The 17,828-nt window shown below is 54.5% G+C and overlaps 2 protein-coding genes across 2 annotated transcripts in view; one reads left to right on the plus strand and one right to left on the minus strand.

The window, feature by feature from the left end:
• The first annotated feature begins 228 nt into the window (after positions 1-228).
• Positions 229-7,374, plus strand: PEX11G (peroxisomal biogenesis factor 11 gamma). The gene is made up of 5 exons (XM_008580607.1): positions 229-319; positions 1,848-2,036; positions 4,309-4,487; positions 6,143-6,205; positions 6,872-7,374. The coding sequence occupies exons 1-5, from the start codon at positions 260-262 to the stop codon at positions 7,104-7,106; spliced, it is 726 nt and encodes a 241-aa protein (XP_008578829.1). The 5' UTR covers positions 229-259; the 3' UTR covers positions 7,107-7,374.
• Positions 7,375-15,249: 7,875 nt separating this feature from the next.
• Positions 15,250-17,828, minus strand: part of ARHGEF18 (Rho/Rac guanine nucleotide exchange factor (GEF) 18) — a 26,093-nt gene continuing 23,514 nt past the window's right edge. The window contains exons 17-20 of the mRNA XM_008580614.1: positions 17,662-17,828; positions 16,507-16,840; positions 15,479-15,604; positions 15,250-15,401 (exon numbers count right to left, since the gene is read on the minus strand). The exon at positions 17,662-17,828 is cut by the window's right edge and continues 22 nt beyond it. Of these exons, the coding sequence (XP_008578836.1) occupies positions 15,250-15,401; positions 15,479-15,604; positions 16,507-16,840; positions 17,662-17,828 (779 nt within the window). The remainder of the gene's footprint in view (positions 15,402-15,478; positions 15,605-16,506; positions 16,841-17,661) is intronic.

A 17,828-nucleotide genomic window follows, 5' to 3' on the forward strand; every position in this document is an offset into this window, starting at 1 on the left:
AGCCCCCGTGGGGCAGAATGCTGCCAACTCAGAGGATCATCCTGGATCCACAGGTCCGAGAAGCACAAACGTGGCGATGCCGCTTCTGCAAACCGGATTCCTCCCTGCGGCGGACAAATGCCGGGTCCGGAGAGACAAAGGGCCGCGGCCGCGCCTGCGCAGAAGGCGCGCGCGCTCGCGAAGGGTTTCCGGGAGGCGGCCTGGCCCCGCCTCCTGGAGCGGCGCGCCGACGTCGCGGTGACGTCACGGCGGAGTTGCCATGGCGGCTCTGAGCGGCCTGGCGTCGGCGCTGGAGTCGTACAGAGGCCGTGACCGGCTGGTGAGGCTGGGGCGGAACTAGGTCGGAAGTCCTGGAGTTCGCGCAAAGCTCAGAGACGGGGAAACTGAGGCCGGAGAGGGGGCGAGGTCGCTCAGATCCCCCATCTCGGAGGTCCTGTCCAAGCTAGGTTCAAACTCTGTCCCCTAGCGTTGGACATTTAGGTTGTTCCTGCCAACCTAACCTGGCTGGACGTTTACATAAAAACCTAATCTCTGTATTTGGACATTTAGGATCTGTCCAGGGCACTGAAGTTAGTCCCTGGGTGTTCCTGAACAATCTCATATGGGGATTTGGAATGTTGCAGGGCTCCCCCTATGGCTGGACATTTAGTTTTTGACCAAATAAATCCCCTGTAGTTGGGCACTTAGGTTGTTTCAGCCAACTTAGTACCAGTGAGCCCACCATGGCTAGGCCTTTGCTGTGCCTAGCTGTGGTGAGTTCCAGCCAAATCCCTTGTAGTTGGTCATTTAGATCGTTCCTGCCAACCCAACCTGGCTGGACATTTACATACCAACAAGATTCCCATGTTTGGACATTTGGGATCTGAGCAGGCCACTGTAGTTGGTCGCTGGATTGTGCAGAACAATCTCATATGGAGGTTCAGGATGTTGCACTGCTCCCCCTATGGCTGGGTGTTTAGGTTCCAACCAAATCCCCCTCTGGTTGGGCACGTAGGTTAGTCTACCCAGGCCCCTGAGGTCGGACTCTTAGCTTGTCCTGACCAGTCCCTTATAGGTAGACATTTAGGTTACACCAGGGGGTGTAGTGGTGGTTAGGCATTTATGTATTTATTCATTCATTCTTTGGTGGCCGGTAGGGGGATCTGAACCCTCGACCTTGGTGTTGCAACTAGCTAGGCATTTAGGTTCCAACAAATCCCCCGCAACAAAAAATTGCAGTGTTTTACCATTACAATGCAGCTGAGAAGGAATTACAGGTAAAAATAATATACAAAACAACAGAAACATGCAATTTCTGAAAAGCAGGTGAAATAATTAAAAATATAAGGGTGGTGAACATGATCTAGTTCATGATGCTTCAAATCACCTACTGAGTGGGTTTCTTCTTATTAAAGTAATCCAAGCAAATTATCATTTTGTCCACTGGGGTGAGGCCTGATCACCTGGTCCCAGACTTCAGCCCAGCCAAAGGCTTTGCCCTAGCCAGGTAGATGCAAATATACATTTCGGCCTAATCCTCCTGCCTGCTGGGGAAAGGAGGACCCAGGAGGTTGGAAATAGGAGTTTTGTTTTCTTTGTTTCCATCACATCTGTCCCCAAAAGCTGTGCCCCTTGGTGACACGAGCCAGTACTCTGTTAGATTTTTTCACAGTGCCTTTTGAAAAATGATGTTATGCTTCTCTACTAGTCCCACCTACGAGTCTCTTTTTAAACTTTCAGCTTTTATTGGAAGTTCATTGACTTAGAATCTTCTACGTGTTCAATCTGGCAGGGACCCTGGCCAGGTTGTGGATGATCCAGCTCAGTCCTGGAGGAGGGCTATGCTGATCGCTTCTGGTTTCCCGCAGATCCGAACGCTGGGGTACTGCTGCCAGCTGGTCGGTGGGGTCCTGGTCGAACAGTGTCCTGCCAGGTCCGAAGTGGGGACGCGCCTGATGGCAGTGTCTGCCCAACTCAGCCACTGCAGGACCGTCCTGCGACTCTTTGATGACCTGGCCATGTTCATGTACACTAAGCAGTACGGCCTGGGGACAGAGGTAATGGGGTTCATGGGGATGTAGAGAGAGGGGTGCAGATCTCAGAAAGCCTGAGGCTGTGGCCTCAGTCAGCATTTAATGAACTTTATTATTTAATTTTACTTTCTTTTTTGAGACAATCAGATGTTCTCATTTTAACTTTTTAAAAAATAGCTAATACGTTCACATGTTCTAAAAGAGTATATAATAAAAAAAGAATCTCCCTCCTTCCTGATCCTCCAGACCCTGAATTTTCCTCCTCAGAGGCAGCTACTGTGGTCAGTTTCGTGTGTCTCCATGAACTTTCCTGTACCTACGCAGGCACATACATATTGTTTACAGAAATAGGTGGCATGCCATCTGCCACTTGCTTTTGTCACTTAAGAGTTCAACCTGGAGATCATGTTTTTTTTTTTTAACCTTCTCACCTGTCAGAAGGAGATCATTTATTTTTCTTTTGGCAGCTGGCGGGTACAGGGATTGAACCCTGGACCTCTCTGTTAGCAGCAACATGCTCTAACCACTTAGTAGTAACTGGCCAGCCCGATATTTCTTATCAGTCCAAAAGAAGCTTCTTAATTCTTTATAGCCACATAGCACTCTGCTATATAGACAGGTGGTGATTTATTTCGCCGGTCCCCCGTTCAACGACTTGTGGATTATTTCTAATATTTTGCTAGTACCACGGTACTGCAGGAAGTCGCCTTGTTCCTGCATAATTCCACACGAGTGCCAGCAAATCTAGAAGCCTCACCCAGGGGCCTCTCTCCCCAGGTCCTCAGGAAGGGGCCACCTTGCCCCCCAGGGGATGGTCTCCAAATCATGCCCCTCTCTGGGCTGCCCTGCCTGTTCCTCTGCCCTCCCGGGGTCTCCTCTTTGAGCCACTTGCTGTCCAGATGCTTCCCCATTCCGCTTCATGAGCCCATGATCTGATCATCCCAAATCACAAGTATTTCCTTGGACCGTGCTCCCGTTTTGATGCCCATCTCCGCATCCTCTTCTTTGTCTGATGCTTTAGGTGCATCCCCAAAGTCACCCCCAGGGCCATTTCCTCTGCAGAGTCCCCAGGCAAGGGGGGAAACCCCTCTGAGCCTCGTATATCCCTTGGCCAGAACAAGAGCCCCTTTTGTTGGGTCCCATGTTCATGCGTCTGTGTGTCCCCCTGCCCTGGTGAGCCTCTCCTCTTCCCCAGGGTCAGAACCCCACCCTGCCGCTTCTCAGGAAACACGGGTTAAATGAGCACATTGGGGCAGCGCGGGGGGAGGGCGACCCTTTCTCACCAGGGCGGGGGGGGAAGTGTGCTAGAACGAACCAGAGGGGCCCAGGCAGAATAAGGGAGCTGGAGTGGGTTCAGAACCCAGAGGGAGGCAGGATCACTGCCAGCCAGAAGGAAGGGGTGGACAGTGTCACCCACCATTGATGGGGGCAGGAAGGGGCTCCTGGGAAGACAGAGAGGAAGGGGAGGGTGTGGCACGCTGCGAGGACAAGGTTCAAGGTAGGAAAGTAAAGGTTCAGGAAGTAGGTGGGGAGCCAGCTGGCCCTTGGCCCTGAGGGGGCGGGTCCTGGGCACCAGGCCTCCGTGGGTGTTCCTGCAGGCAGTCCTACAGAGCTCGGGGGCGGAGGGCGTGGGCACCGTGCAGAACCGAGAGCCCGCGTGGGCTCTGCAATTCGACAACCTGCAGGCCCGTCCCTGCCACACGCGCCAGTCTGCCCGTCTGTAAGGCCGGGATGGTGACCCCTCTCGGGTTTGGGGGAGGTAACGCAAACCTTGTAGCGTTGTGCTCCGCACACAGTCAGTCGGCACTGGGCGTGTGGTGGCCTGGAGTTACTGCACTGTCCTGCCTGGTCAGGGTTCTCTGCGGGCTGCCTGCCCTGCTCCCTGCTCAGGGTCCTGCATCAGAGGGCCTCGCCTGAGACCCGTGTGCAAGAGCTGGAAGCCTTTGGGAAGGAGGACTCTGATGCAGGGCGTCCCAACTTCATACATGGGAATCCTCTGGGAACTTAAAAAAATCTCAGTGCTAGGACAGAATCCTTAGGGGCATGGGGTGTTTGACGCTCCCAAGGGGATTCCATTGCCCTGCCCCATTGGGACTTGCTTCTCCAGTGCCATCGATGACTGTACTGCTGAGCAGCAGAAGTCAGGCCCGTGTGGGATCTGCAGCCTGAATGTCCTGGACATGGCCTGTGGACTGTGGTGGGGAGAAATCTCACTGCCACCTGGCATGGCCAGGGTCCTAAAATGGGCAGTGCATTAGGTTCAACCCCAGGCCTATACCCCCTCCTGATCCTGCAGGAGGAGGACGTCTTTGTCCGCTGGATGTCTGTCCTGGGCAACATAGCCGACCAGCTCTTCTACCCCTGTGAGCACATCGCCTGGGCCGCTGACGCCAAAATCCTCCACGTGGACTCTTCCTGGTGGTGGACACTGAGCACAACCTTCTGGTGCCTCTCCCTGCTCCTGGGGGTGGCCAGGTGAGTGGCATTGGCAGGAAGGGAGCACCTGAGGACCCTGGGTGGGGTCTGCTCAGCAGGGCTGTAGCAGCATTGTCACCGGCACATTGCTTTAGGCTGGAGCTGTGTGGGCCTTTGCCTCCTCGAGTTTTCCTCTTTTGTTGTGACCCCACTGTATTCGTTTTTGATAACTGCTGTAACAAACTACCACAAATTTGGTGGCTTTTTTTTTTTATTAAAGATGACCAGTAAGGAGATCTTAACCCTTAACTTGGTGTTGTCAGCACCATGCTCTCCCAAGTGAGTGAACCGGCCATCCCTATATAGGGATCCAAACCTGTGGCCTTGGTGTTATCAGCACCGCACTCTTCCGAGTGAGCCACGGGCTGGCCCAAATTTGGTGGCTTTAAACAATACGTTTATTATCTAACAGACTCCCCCGCTGTCCACATCCCCCACAGAGGGGAGCATTTGCTGCAAAGGATAACTCTCCATGGACACATCATCATCATCACCTGGAGTGCAATGTTGCATTCCTGGTGTTGGACATTCTATGGGTTTAGACAAAAGTACGGTGACATGCGTCCACCATTGTAGTATCACACAGAGGAGTTTCACTGTCCTCTGCACTCTGCATGTTATTCCATTAATTTTTAGATTGTATAGTTTTTCCCACCATTTCTCTGGATTTGGCGTGAGGAAGGGCATGAGGGTCGGGGAGCATTAGGTGTATCTTTGTCATGACCAGGTGTCTATGCTCAAGGCCCAGGGTTCCAGAACATCATCTGGGAGGTTAAGATGCAGGTCCCTGGACCAGGTGCTCAGATATTTTCATTCCATGGGTTGCTCAGGAATCAGTGTTTTGCCTCAATCCCCAGGTGGTTCCCACCTACCACACCGCAGGTGCTGTCCTGCATCCCCTGTCCTCTGGGACATGGATGGGTCCACGGTGGCCAGGGGAGGTGGACCAGATCCTGGACCTCCTAGTTAGGAAGTCCAGCACATTCATGTGCCTGCACACCCCACAGCCCAGGCCGCAGGGTGCAGGCGCCTGCTGGAGCAACCTGGGTGGCTGCCCACTGGTAGCCCCTTCCTCAGCCTGCAGTCACCAGCTCTGGGGGCCCAGAGGGTCATCCAGATTCACCTGAGTCTCCAGGGGGAGGGTGTGTTGGGGGCCAGTGTGTCACTCATCTGGGCTATTTTCTACATATACTGGGTGAGGCGGCTGAGAGGGAAACAGCTTCCCCAGGGCCGCCCAGCTGTAGCCAGTCTCTATGTCTCCACTGTAGAGGGGTAGCTGCCAACACCCCATGTGGCAAATGTTCCTTTGAACCCTAGGTCAGCGATTGGCAGAGGCCAGTTGGGGCCTGCCTGGCCATGTTAGAAGCTCTGAATGTTCCCAAATCTGGTGCAGATGGCCCAAGCTGTGTTAGTGATGGTCTGTGTTAGTGATGAGGCCCTAGGGGCTTCAGAGGCACAGCGAGGTCTGGAGCTCCAGGAGGGCACAGGACCATGGGTGGCAGGGAGAGGGAAAGCCACTTGTCTGAGGGCTCGGCTGGCTGTACGGGGAACCTGTGGCCTCAGTAACAGGCGGCAGAACCTCCCCTGCGCCCGCTCCCTGCCTCTCTTGCCGCTCTGGCAGGCAGGGTGTCCTCCCACCATCTCTGGTGTTGCAGGTCCCTGTGGATGGTGCTGAAGCTGAGGCAGAGGCTGCGAAGTCTCACGGTGGCCTTCACCAGGTACGATGTTCCGTGGTCACCCAGGAGGAAGGGTCCCACTTCTTCATTAAGCGTGGGCCCCTGGCCCGTTTTCCCGGCCAGGGAGTCTCCAGCAGGATCAGCCCGCCCCCGTGCAGGGCCCCATGCTGGACTGGGGTGTGTGCTCCGGGTCTTGGGGCCTCCCCTTGGCCCCTGGGCGGGTGGTTGGACCTTTTACAGATAGGGAAACTGAGGCTCACTTGAGTGAGGACTCCAGGGCTGCGCTTTCAGGGCTGAGCCCCTAGCAGGGAGGATGACCTGGGGACAGAGTCAGTTTCCCGAGGACAGTGGTCACTGTCACTGCTTAAACCTGCAAAAGAACACGGATAGAGCTGGGCCGGCACAGACTGAGAACTTGCCCACCGAGCAGCCCCCGTCCCACCTCCCCACTCATGCCCAGAGGGCTCAGGAGGACTGAGGTGTGGATTTGAGACTTTTGACCCTGGCCCATGCCCTGTTGATGCTGTAGGCTCCGTCTGGGGGCTGAGACAGGGACGCAATCCCGGTGGGAGGGTCAGGAGTGGCCACCTGGGCCCCACCATCCCTCCCCACTTCCAGGCAGGGTCTGTTGTCACGCCGCGAGCACACGCGGGCCTTCCAGAGCTGCGGGAAGGGCAGCCCGTGAGCGGCTCCTCTCTGTCCCCACAGTCAGCCGCCCTGGAGCAAGCGGAGGGCCATCAAGGTGCAGATGCAGTCGGAGGTGCTGACACTCCTCAGCAACCTGGCCGATCTGGCTAACGCTGTGCACTGGCTGCCCCCCGGTGTCCTGTGGGCCGGCCGCTTCCCGCCGTGGCTGGTTGGCCTCATGGGCACCGTCTCCTCCCTCCTCAGCATGTACCAGGCAGCCCGGGCTGGCGGCCAGGCCAATGCCACCACCCCCTGACACGGCCCGAGTTGCATGTGGACACAGCCACACCCGGTGGCAGGCCCCTGCGTCCCACACAGCAGAAATCATCAGGGCACAAGCCCACATGTGGGGTGGGCAGAGGGGATGGTGTGAGGCCCCCCAGCCCCAGCCAAGGCCTCCGCGGGGGAAGCTTCTCTCTCGGCCACAGGGGAGGACCTGGGACGTCTGAGCCGTCGCGAAGTCTGGAAAGGCCGCTGCGGGCCTCAGCAGAGCCTCCCGTATCCAAATAAAGGCCAGCAGGAGACATGGTGCGTCATGCCTCAGGTGCGGCATCGGGAAAGCCAAAGTGAGAATCAGTTAAACAGCGGGGCGCTGGTGCCGGGCTCAGGGGTGGGACGTTATTACACTGGTGGCCCCTTGCCATCCTTAGAAGCCACACTTCCCCAGCCACCTTCCAGAACACTCTTGGCCTGGTGGGTCCTGCCTGTCCCTGAGCTGGTGCTGCCTGCTGACCCCACTGAGTGGCTGTCAGCCATCCAGGGCCGTTCTTCACTCCCCACAGTCCTGGCCATCGTGGGCACAGGAGGCTGCCTCCTGCCAGGCCACACCTGAGTCACTCCTCCTCCTCTTGGGCACCGAGAGGTGCTTACACCTGCCTTACTCCACATGGTCCTCAGGCCCAGGGTGGCCGTGGTCCATTCAGGACCACTGTGAGCATTTAGTGGGTTCTACGCTGGGGCCAGGCCATGCATGCTGGTGTCTCTGAAGACACTGGTGGCTTTTGTCTCCCACCTCACTGAGAATGTGGTGGGATGGGAAACGTCTGCTTTCTAGTCTGATGGCTGAGAATGACGTTTGAGAGGCCATGCATGTGTGGCCTTGGGCAGGCGTCGGTAGACAGTGTCCAGCCAGGAAGACCCAACACAATGGGCAGTGTTTATGCCCTGGAGTCTGCGATACCGACTGCATTGTTTCTTTTATAAGGAAGACATCAGCTGCTGGTAGGCTGGGGGCTGCTCAGGGTACCACAGGATGCAGGAGACCCCACCTGGACTCATCCATCTGTGGGGGCTCCCTCTGCCTGGGGCTCATTCTGTCAGGGACTTCTGGGTGGGGCCAGGCTTGGTTGGTGTCTCCCTGGGTGGGGGGGTACACGCCTGTCCTGGCCCTTAGCAGAGGCCCCCTTCCCAGCTCTAGTGGCAACAGTGAGTAGGGGGTGGGGGTCATAACAGCACTTGATGACCTACCTGGAGGCTCAACCAGTTAATACCTGTAAGGTCCCCAGTGTGGTGCCTCACTGTGGGAAGCCACGCGAACACCTGGTCACACATGCCGTAGGTACCATGAGGAAAAAACAAGCCAAGTTGGAATACAGCCTGGGCTGGGAAGGCCTCAGACACTGACCATATGGGGTGTGGCCACAGAGCAGGTGGGACGGATGCTTCCAGAAAAGGAGGCCCAGCTCCCAACCCCTGAGCTGGCCCATGGCTCTTTGCGTTCTTTTAGAAAAGTGTTATTGAGGGCCGGCCCGTGGCTCACTCGGTAGAGTGCGGTGCTGATAACACCAAGGCCACGGGTTCGGATCCTATATAGGGATGGCCGGTTTGCTCACTAGCTGAGCGTGGTGCTGACAACACCAAGTCAAGGGTTGAGATCCCCTTACCGGTCATCTTTTAAAAAAAAAAAAAAAGAAAAGAAAAGTGTTATTGAAATATGATTCACATACGAATTAGCCATTTAGGGTGTATAGTTCAGTGGGTTTAGTATATTCATAGTCGTGCAACCATCACCACAATCAATCTTAAGACATTTCGTCACCCCCAGAAAGACACCTCACACCCCTTAGCCATCACCCACACCACCCTCCCCTCCCCCAGGCTTGGCGACCAATACTCTACTTTCTCTCTAGATTTGCCTGTTATGTCCAGTAGTTCTCCACCTTTTGGAGTCTGGGAAGGGACCCCTCTGAGACTCCCTTAATGACCACAGGCTCTCTTTGCAGAGTATCTCCTTTGGGGGAGCCCCCAGGGGCCCGTGGAGTTTGCTGAGGAAGGCTGGGGGCATGCTGAGGGAAGCTGTGGGCTGAGCAGAGGTGGGGGACAGCTGGAGTGGAGGTGGGGTGTGCTCAGTAGGGTCCACACCAGGGAGGAGGGCAGCCCAAGGTCCCCCTGACAGGCCAGTGTCCCTGTGGGCCTGGGCTTGGGCCGAAGCTTCCCGGCAGTCAGAGCTGGTGGGGCAGCACTGGTGTCCTTAGCCAGTCACCTCCTCCCACCTCCTGACCTTTCTGGATGGATTCACACCCTCACAGCTCTTGCCTGCCCCTTTCCTGCATCCTGGTGTCTCCCATGGCCAGCACTTAACCCGGGGGCATGGGCTGTGCATGGTAACGTGATGTGTGGCAGGCGTGCACTTTTGTGATGCAGGTCCCTGGCTCCTACCAGCTCACATGGGCCTTTGACCCTGACACTGTTCAGACTCTACTATCTGTGCTTGGCCAAATTGGGGGTGGGGGAGAACTCCAACATCCTTGTCAGGAGAATGTTGTTTTTTTTATTTTTGGCGGCTGGCTGGTAAGGGGATCTGAACCCTTGACCCTGGTGTTATCAGCACCGCGCTCTACTGAGGGAGCTAACCAGCCAGCCTGAGAATGGATGTACAAGTTGTGGTCCATCCATACCCTACTCAGAGAAAAAGGAACTAGCTGCTGACACACGCATCATCACGGATGAGTCCCGAGAGCACTAGTGAAGGACGCCGGGCACAGGAGACTACTTATCGCCTGATGTGACTTTCTAGAACAAGGAAAATCGAGCTGGAGAGACTGGAAGCCAATCAGCTGGTGACCCCAGGGGTGGGAAGAGGGACAGGAGAGAAAGTCTTGGGGGAAAGAAAATGTCTCAGATCTTGATTGGGGTGTGGGTTACCCAAGTGCATCATCTTGCAAAACCCAGCTAACTTAAGATAAAATCCCACTTAAGATGTGTGGATTTTATGGCATGTTAATGACACCTCAATTAAAAAGGGAGCAAAACAGCCTGCGTGGTGGCATCTTCCAGTGCCCTGGGCAAGCCCATGACGGTCTATAGAGCCTCTGTACATGACACAGCCTCCTTTCGTACAGCCCCACCGAGAGCAATTCAGGTGTTTAAAAGTTATTATTCATATCTCGGTCCCCAGACCAAGCCAGTACTTCAGCTGGTGTTCACCCAAAGGAGTAATCTGCTCCCGAACTGGGCAATTAAAGGGACTTTTAAAAATGACTTTTCCTGCCACCTAACACGCGGGTAAGATGTGTATGGATTCCCACTGTCCCTCCCTGGTTGGATGGGGCTCGCTCTATTCTCTGCTGGGGTGCAGGGGCCCGCAGTCTGCAATCCACGTATCTGCTCCCTTGGGGGCACTAGAGGGAGCTCATGGGTCTGCAGGTGGGGGGAGGCGGCACTGCGCCCCCTGCCGGCATCCTGCTCCCTGGAGACTCGCCCTGGCTGCACTTCACCGGGCAATGGCAGTTTCTTCCCTTGGTGGCCACTGAAGGGCCAGGCTCAGGGCAGCCCCAGCACCCACTGGCCGGTGCCCCCTCCTCAGGAGTCTGAGTTCCAGCTGTAAATGTTAACAATTCCAACTGATTCCCCTTGTTCTCCCAGCCTGAGGGGTGGTGACTGCTTCCAGGGGTTGACACCTTAGTTCTACACCTGGACACAGCAGCCACTAGCCACACGTGGCTACTGAGTACCCAAAACGTGGCCAGTTAGAATTGAGATGTGCTTTGCCGTGTCATATACACAAACATTTTCAAGACAGTGCAAAAGATGTATAATTCCCTCAATTATTATATTGATTACATGTTGAAAAGATATTTTGGATATGTTGGGTTACACATTCTGGAGATGGATGGTGGTGATGGTTGCAAAACAATGTGAATGTACTTAATGTCACTGAACTGGACCCTCAAAGATGGCTATGGTGGTGAATTTGACATTGTATTTTACCACAATTTAAAGAAATAAAGATAAAATAATCAACTGATTTCACCTTATTTACTTTTTTAATGTAGCTACTAAAATTTTAAAATTACACATGTGGCTTGCAGTGTATTTCTATGGGGTGGGGCTGCTTATTCCCTCTTTACACTTCCAATTATCTAGCTATCGAATTTATACCTATACCTTCACACTTCCAATTATCTAGCTATCGAATTTATACCTATACCTTCACACTTCCAACTATCTAGCTATCGAATTTATACCTATACCTTCACACTTCCAACTATCTAGCTATCGAATTTATACCTATACCTTCACACTTCCAACTATCTAGCTATCGAATTTATACCTATACCTTCACACTTCCAACTATCTAGCTATCGAATTTATACCTATACCTTCACACTTCCAACTATCTAGCTATCGAATTTATACCTATACCTTCACACTTCCAACTATCTAGCTATCGAATTTATACCTATACCTTCACACTTCCAACTATCTAGCTATCGAATTTATACCTATACCTTCACACTTCCAACTATCTAGCTATCGAATTTATACCTATACCTTCACACTTCCAACTATCTAGCTATCGAATTTATACCTATACCTTCACACTTCCAACTATCTAGCTATCGAATTTATACCTATACCTTCACACTTCCAACTATCTAGCTATCGAATTTATACCTATACCTTCACACTTCCAACTATCTAGCTATCGAATTTATACCTATACCTTCACACTTCCAACTATCTAGCTATCGAATTTATACCTATACCTTCACACTTCCAACTATCTAGCTATCGAATTTATACCTATACCTTCACACTTCCAACTATCTAGCTATCGAATTTATACCTATACCTTCACACTTCCAACTATCTAGCTATCGAATTTATACCTATACCTTCACACTTCCAACTATCTAGCTATCGAATTTATACCTATACCTTCACACTTCCAACTATCTAGCTATCGAATTTATACCTATACCTTCACACTTCCAACTATCTAGCTATCGAATTTATACCTATACCTTCACACTTCCAACTATCTAGCTATCGAATTTATACCTATACCTTCACACTTCCAACTATCTAGCTATCGAATTTATACCTATACCTTCACACTTCCAACTATCTAGCTATCGAATTTATACCTATACCTTCACACTTCCAACTATCTAGCTATCGAATTTATACCTATACCTTCACACTTCCAACTATCTAGCTATCGAATTTATACCTATACCTTCACACTTCCAACTATCTAGCTATCGAATTTATACCTATACCTTCACACTTCCAACTATCTAGCTATCGAATTTATTCCTATACCTTTTTATGAGCCCCACCCTGTTCAAATGACCAGTGTTGTTTCTGTCTTATGGGACCTGGACTCAGGCAAGGCAGAAATTATAATTTAACAGCTAAACCTCTCAAGCCAAACAGGAACCTCAAGTTACAACATCGCCCTGGAGGCTCCATAAACACCTGAAATGTAGCTGGTGGGCAGCCCCTCTCTGCGGGCACCTGGATGCCCCACTGCTGTGTGGCCACACCCCTGCCTGGTGCCCTCTCTCAACCCCTCAGGTTGGGGCAAAGAATGCCAAACTCCTGGGGACTGGACCTGAAAGGACCTTCTGAGTGTTAAGCAGGACACAGGGACATAGCATATATGGCAAACGGTGACAGTAGCAGTTGAGGGCTCCTCTAGTGTCCTGGGCCACACATGGGAGGGAGGATGGGATGCCAAGAGCCTGGTTGTCAGGTGGGCCCTCAGCCTGGTGTCCACTCATCCCAGAGGTCTTGTTGCAGCAGAGGGTCAGGGGAGGGGGTCTGCATTGCTGAAGACAGTCTGACAGACCACCTACTGCAGGATCCCACCTATGGGTGAGGCACAGGAGCCGAGGGGAGTCCGTACCAGAACCCCAGAACCCACTACTCGTGTACCAACATTTGGGCAGGATGGCAACTACCAAAAAATTGAAAAAAACAAAAACAAAAAACTGGGGCAGGAAACGATACTAAAACAAAACCCCAAAGAATGTCCACTTCAGTCGGAGCTCGGCTTAGACACTTTTATTGCTAGAATTAGGTCTTAAGTTCTAACGCAGTTCTGATGATCCGAGGTGTGGAAACGTTGGAATCATCGTAAAAATAATTGTCAGGTGGACAAAGATCATGATCACAATTGGCGAAGATATGCACAGATCCCACAGAAACATGAACATGTGCTTAACCATCAACTTTACAAATAAAACTTGTACCCAGGAGTGACCAACGGGTACTGGTGGGAGAAGACATAGGCGATGCGGCCCTGCTGTGCGTGGCTGAGAAGCCCCCTCGGCCACGAGGTAGGGGACCGCCCATTCCCACCCTGCAGCCGAGCAAAAATTCCTTGAACTTATCATCCAAGGAATCACAGCGTCTCGGAGGGTCAGACCGGGGCTCAGGTGGGTGCATGGTGGCGACACCACCCAGTGCATGAGTCCAGGAATGTTCTTTACATGACATAATGGGAACTTAAAAGTCAGCTTTTCTAAAGTGCTCCGATACTTCTCAGTTCAAAAATACAAAACACTGGTTATAAACATGGCACAGATGAGATCTGATGGTGGGGACACCTGGGTCATAGGATCGAGCTGGGCAAAGTGGAGGTTCTTGGAAGGGCCAGGAGCTTGGGGACACCAAGCCCCTCGCAGTGCTCAGGAGAGGTCAAGAACCGCTGCTTTCAGTACCTTGTTGTGACCGGCTCTGGTGCCGAGGTGCCCTGGCCCCTAGTCAACACCTGCGACTGCGTGGTCCCCTCCTGAGCCTGCGGCACCGAACAGGCACCTCGGCTACAGAGGGCTGATAGAGAGCCCCCTGCTTAGGTGACCAGCAGTTTCCCCCTCCCATGCCCACCTGCCTTGAGTGGTGGGAATGTCCCTGTTCACTATGTCGGCTGTCACAGGGGAGTCCCTTGGCTGTAGCTGCCCCAGGCTTCAGGATGCCGGGTTGGGGAGAATGACTTGGCCCTGGCTCATTCTCCCCAAGAACCACCACCCTGGCACCCAGTCCTGCTGCCAACCCTTCGGGCAGCGCAGCAGGGAAGACTGGGGTGCAGAACACAGCTGGAAACGTGCCTTCTCCCAGGCCAGAGCTTGAACGTGGATCTGACCATCCTGGACCCACCATGGACATTCAATGCCGCCCCCAGCAGCTCCCCCCAGCTCCTCCAGGGGAAGTTGACCATGAGCTGTGCAGCTTGCAACAAGGGAGGGTCCTGCAAGGTGTCCAACCATGTGCCCCCTTGCTGGCTACATCTCCTGCCGTTTACTCCCATGCCCTGGGACATACTGGTCCCACGTCTCACGCACACTGGCCCTAAGGGCTTCTTCCCAGCAGCCCCGGAAAACCATCCCATTTTATGGGGGCTGAGGACCCTCTGCCTGGGGTGCATGCCAGCCCTGGCTGAAGCTCGAGGCTCGGCTTCCCAGACAGGCTGAGTGTGTGGGGAACGGTGGCCACCCTTCAAGCCTCAGAATTTGGAAAATGGCAGGTTTTAAAACCTGTCAACGATCAGCCCCTTTCAAGATGAGCTTCCCAACATCTTGCCGTGTGGCCCTCTCTGCCCTGGTGGCCTTTGTCCTGCCCCCATGCCCAGCTCACTCCCTGGCCTTGAGGTTCACCATGAACCTGTTTGGGTCTCTACTTTCAAAGTGGATTCTGCCCAACCCTGCAGACAGACACAGCCGATGCTCACCTGGCCCCTTCTGATGCCCTGATGCCTTGCCCCAGCATTTCCTGGTGGCCGTGGGGCTGGCTCGGGCCAAAAGCTCCTTCTCAGACTGAGGTCTGGCGTGTCCTCAGCTCCTTGCAGAAGCCCCACTGTCCCTCACTGCCTTGGAAAAGCAGCTTGAGTCAGTCTCCCCCTACCCAAATGGGGTGCTACGATTTAAAACAGCTCCTTGGTTTAGCTCTGGTTCAACCTTCGATTAAAAACCTTCCTTTAAAAAAACAAAATAAAAAACATGGTTTAGAAAGTTACCCAGGCACCACAGCTAATCCTACAGAGAGAGCTGCGACACCCAAAGCACCAACAGGCCCGCCCTGGCCAGGCGGTCGTCGGTGGTTTGCTTGGAAAGGGGAGGGGGACAGCTGGGTGGGCAGGACAGGGAGGGGGCTGCACCTAGAGCCACGACCCTTTAGAAGAAGATGACATCTTCTTTGCCGGCTTCCTCCTTGTCAATGAACGGTGTGGCCGGCAGCAGTGAGGTGGACGGGGACACGGCCTTGAAGGAGAAGGACTCGGGGTGGATGTCGCCTGGGGCCGGGCTTGGAGCAGGGAAGCAGGGGTCTGGAAGAGAAGGGGGGGCCCGGGTGTCAGCAGCTCCAGGGATTGCCGCGGCCCTGCTGTCCCGGGGCTGGGCTCACCTGGGGGCGGCGTGGCACTGTGGCTGCTGACCAGGACGGGACTCAGCGACCGGCGGTTCCTCGAGGTGCTCTCGTCCTTCCCCATCAGCTTGTTCAGTGGCAGCTGCTGCTTCAGGTCGAACGAGGCTGAAAGAGGGAAGGTGCTGAGCGCCCACCTCCTCCAGGCCACCCCCACCCCACACTTCCCACAGGCAGCCAGCTGAGGACGCCAGTACTTGTCCCCGTGACAGGGCCCTGCTCAGACATCAAGCCCCGAGTTCAGTGATGCTAATACAAGGACAACAGCCCCCGCCTTCAACAATGGAAGGGCCCCCAGAGGAATTCAACATCTGCACAAGAGGAGGGAGAGACTCCCGAGGAAACACCCCCTCCCCATGACCCTCAGGGCCTGGCTGTGCGACACAGGCCCTGTGGCTTAGGGGATGTCCCAGAACATCCCTGGTTGTCACCCAGGGAGGCATCACCCACGGGGCAGCACTGGCTCCCCCCACAAGGGCCTGCGTGGTCACAGCACCTGAGGAGTCCTGGGCTCACTCTATGGGGGACATTCACTGCAAGTGTCCCAGGGCAGGGGACTAGGCCTCTCTGGGCTTCAGTGTCCCCTTCCGTGAACAAAGACATCAGGGAGAGACCCCAGCACCTATCCTGGGCTGGGCTGTGCTAGTCGTAAGTGACTGGGCTCCCTATATCCTCACCTGCTCCCCTGCCCCCACTTCATTGTTTGAGAACCGAGGCAGGAAAAAGACATGGGGTGTGTCACAGCAGTTTTGCTTCTGGAGACCAAAGACCTCCCCACATGTAGAGGGGCAGCACTGGCCACCTTGCCACAGCCATGCCTTCCGGTTCTCTTGGCACCCTCTCCACAGGATGGTGTCCTGTTTCTGTTTGCACCCAGTGAGCCCCTGCAGTCTCACAAGTTGCCCATGGCGGGACCTCCCGATCCAAGGTGGAGGGGGTCTGGGTGGGAACCAGAGATGGCACACCTACCGCCCAGGGCATGAGCTCCGGGGGACTGGGGCTGGGCTTACCTGAGCTCTCCCAGCGCTGGGAGCCCCTGCTCTTGCCACCCTTGTCCTTGCCCCCCTTGGTGGAAGCAGCCAGCTTGGTGGGGATCTGCTGCTGCACGGCCGCCTGCCTCTGGAACTGGTTGGTGGTGCTGAGCAGCTGGATGGGCACATCACTCTTGGCCGGCCGGCCCTCAGCAGAGGCACTGTCCCGGCGAGCCACCTCGGGACGTTCCATATACTCAGGCCCAGGGCAGGGCAGTAGCATGCTTGCCCGGGGTCCCTGCACTTTGGCCAGGGCCAAGGACCCCTCCAGCCCTTCTCCGTTGAAGCTGAGAGTGTGGCTTAGGGGCTGGGCCTGAAAGAGCAACAGAAGACACATCCCCATGGTGTGGTTCATTGCTGGAGGCCCTCTCTGAGATCCCCTCCACGGGCCTCTGTCCTTGGACTTGCACGGGAGACCTGCCAGCCTCTCCTGCCCTCTGCATGGCTCTCGGCTGGGGTGGGGAGAGCCGAGCAACGCCCAAGACTGATCTGGGATCGACGGACCTCACCCACCCAGCTCCTGGTCCTGCCTCTCAACCAGAGTCTGCTCTGGACGCAGAGCTGGGGGTTCAGCCTGAGGGAACCACCAGTCATAGCCCGTCCCCAAAACACAACCCCTCACGTGCACACACTTACAGTCATCACAGTCATACAAACGCTCACTTATACACAAATGTGATCACACACATTCATGTTCACACACCTTTTTATTTTCTTTTGGCAGCTAGCAGGTATGGGGATCGGAACCCTTGACCTTGGTGTTGTAACACCCCACTGTAGCCAACGGAGCTAACCAGCCAGCCCTTTTTTTCTTTTTCTTTTTGGCAGCTGACCAGTTTGGGGTTCCAAACAACTGACTTTTTAAAAAAAGAAGTTCCAATATTTGAGTGCTGTGTGCAACAGTGTGCTGGGTAAAGGTTTATCTTCCAGTAGGAAACAAAAAAGTTCTGTTTTGCAGCATCTGCCTGATTTCTGTGCTCTTAAGGCTATCACGCGGCTTGCTTGTGTTGACACGCGCCTGCAGCACATTCACTCACGTGAGCACACGCACTCTGAAAGTCATGCACGCGCACTTATACACGCACATGCAAAACGGTCTCCTTTCTGCACGCACGCGCACGGGGGCGCGCTCACCTCGGCCAGCGCCTCGGGTGGCAGCGCTCCCGGCGCCGTGTGCTGCTTCTTGAGCCGGCGCAGCAGCTCCAGGCGCTGGCGCTCGCGCTCCACGGAGCGCTGGGCCTCGCGCAGCCGCTCCAGGTCGTGCTGGTAGGCCTGGCGCTGGCGCTCCAGCTCGGCGCGCT

Source organism: Galeopterus variegatus, unplaced genomic scaffold (genome assembly GCF_000696425.1).
Source record: "Galeopterus variegatus unplaced genomic scaffold, G_variegatus-3.0.2 Scaffold2133, whole genome shotgun sequence".
NCBI classification, from domain to species: Eukaryota; Metazoa; Chordata; class Mammalia; order Dermoptera; family Cynocephalidae; genus Galeopterus; species Galeopterus variegatus.

Excerpts from the sequence above, each read along its gene's own strand:
- PEX11G (XM_008580607.1), top strand. The coding sequence starts at position 260 with ATGGCGGCTCTGAGCGGCCTGGCGTCGGCGCTGGAGTCGTACAGAGGC. Across the intron at positions 320-1,847 it reads ACAGAGGCCGTGACCGGCTG|ATCCGAACGCTGGGGTACTG; the intron begins GTGAGGCTGGGG and ends GGTTTCCCGCAG. Across the intron at positions 6,206-6,871 it reads CTCACGGTGGCCTTCACCAG|TCAGCCGCCCTGGAGCAAGC; the intron begins GTACGATGTTCC and ends CTGTCCCCACAG.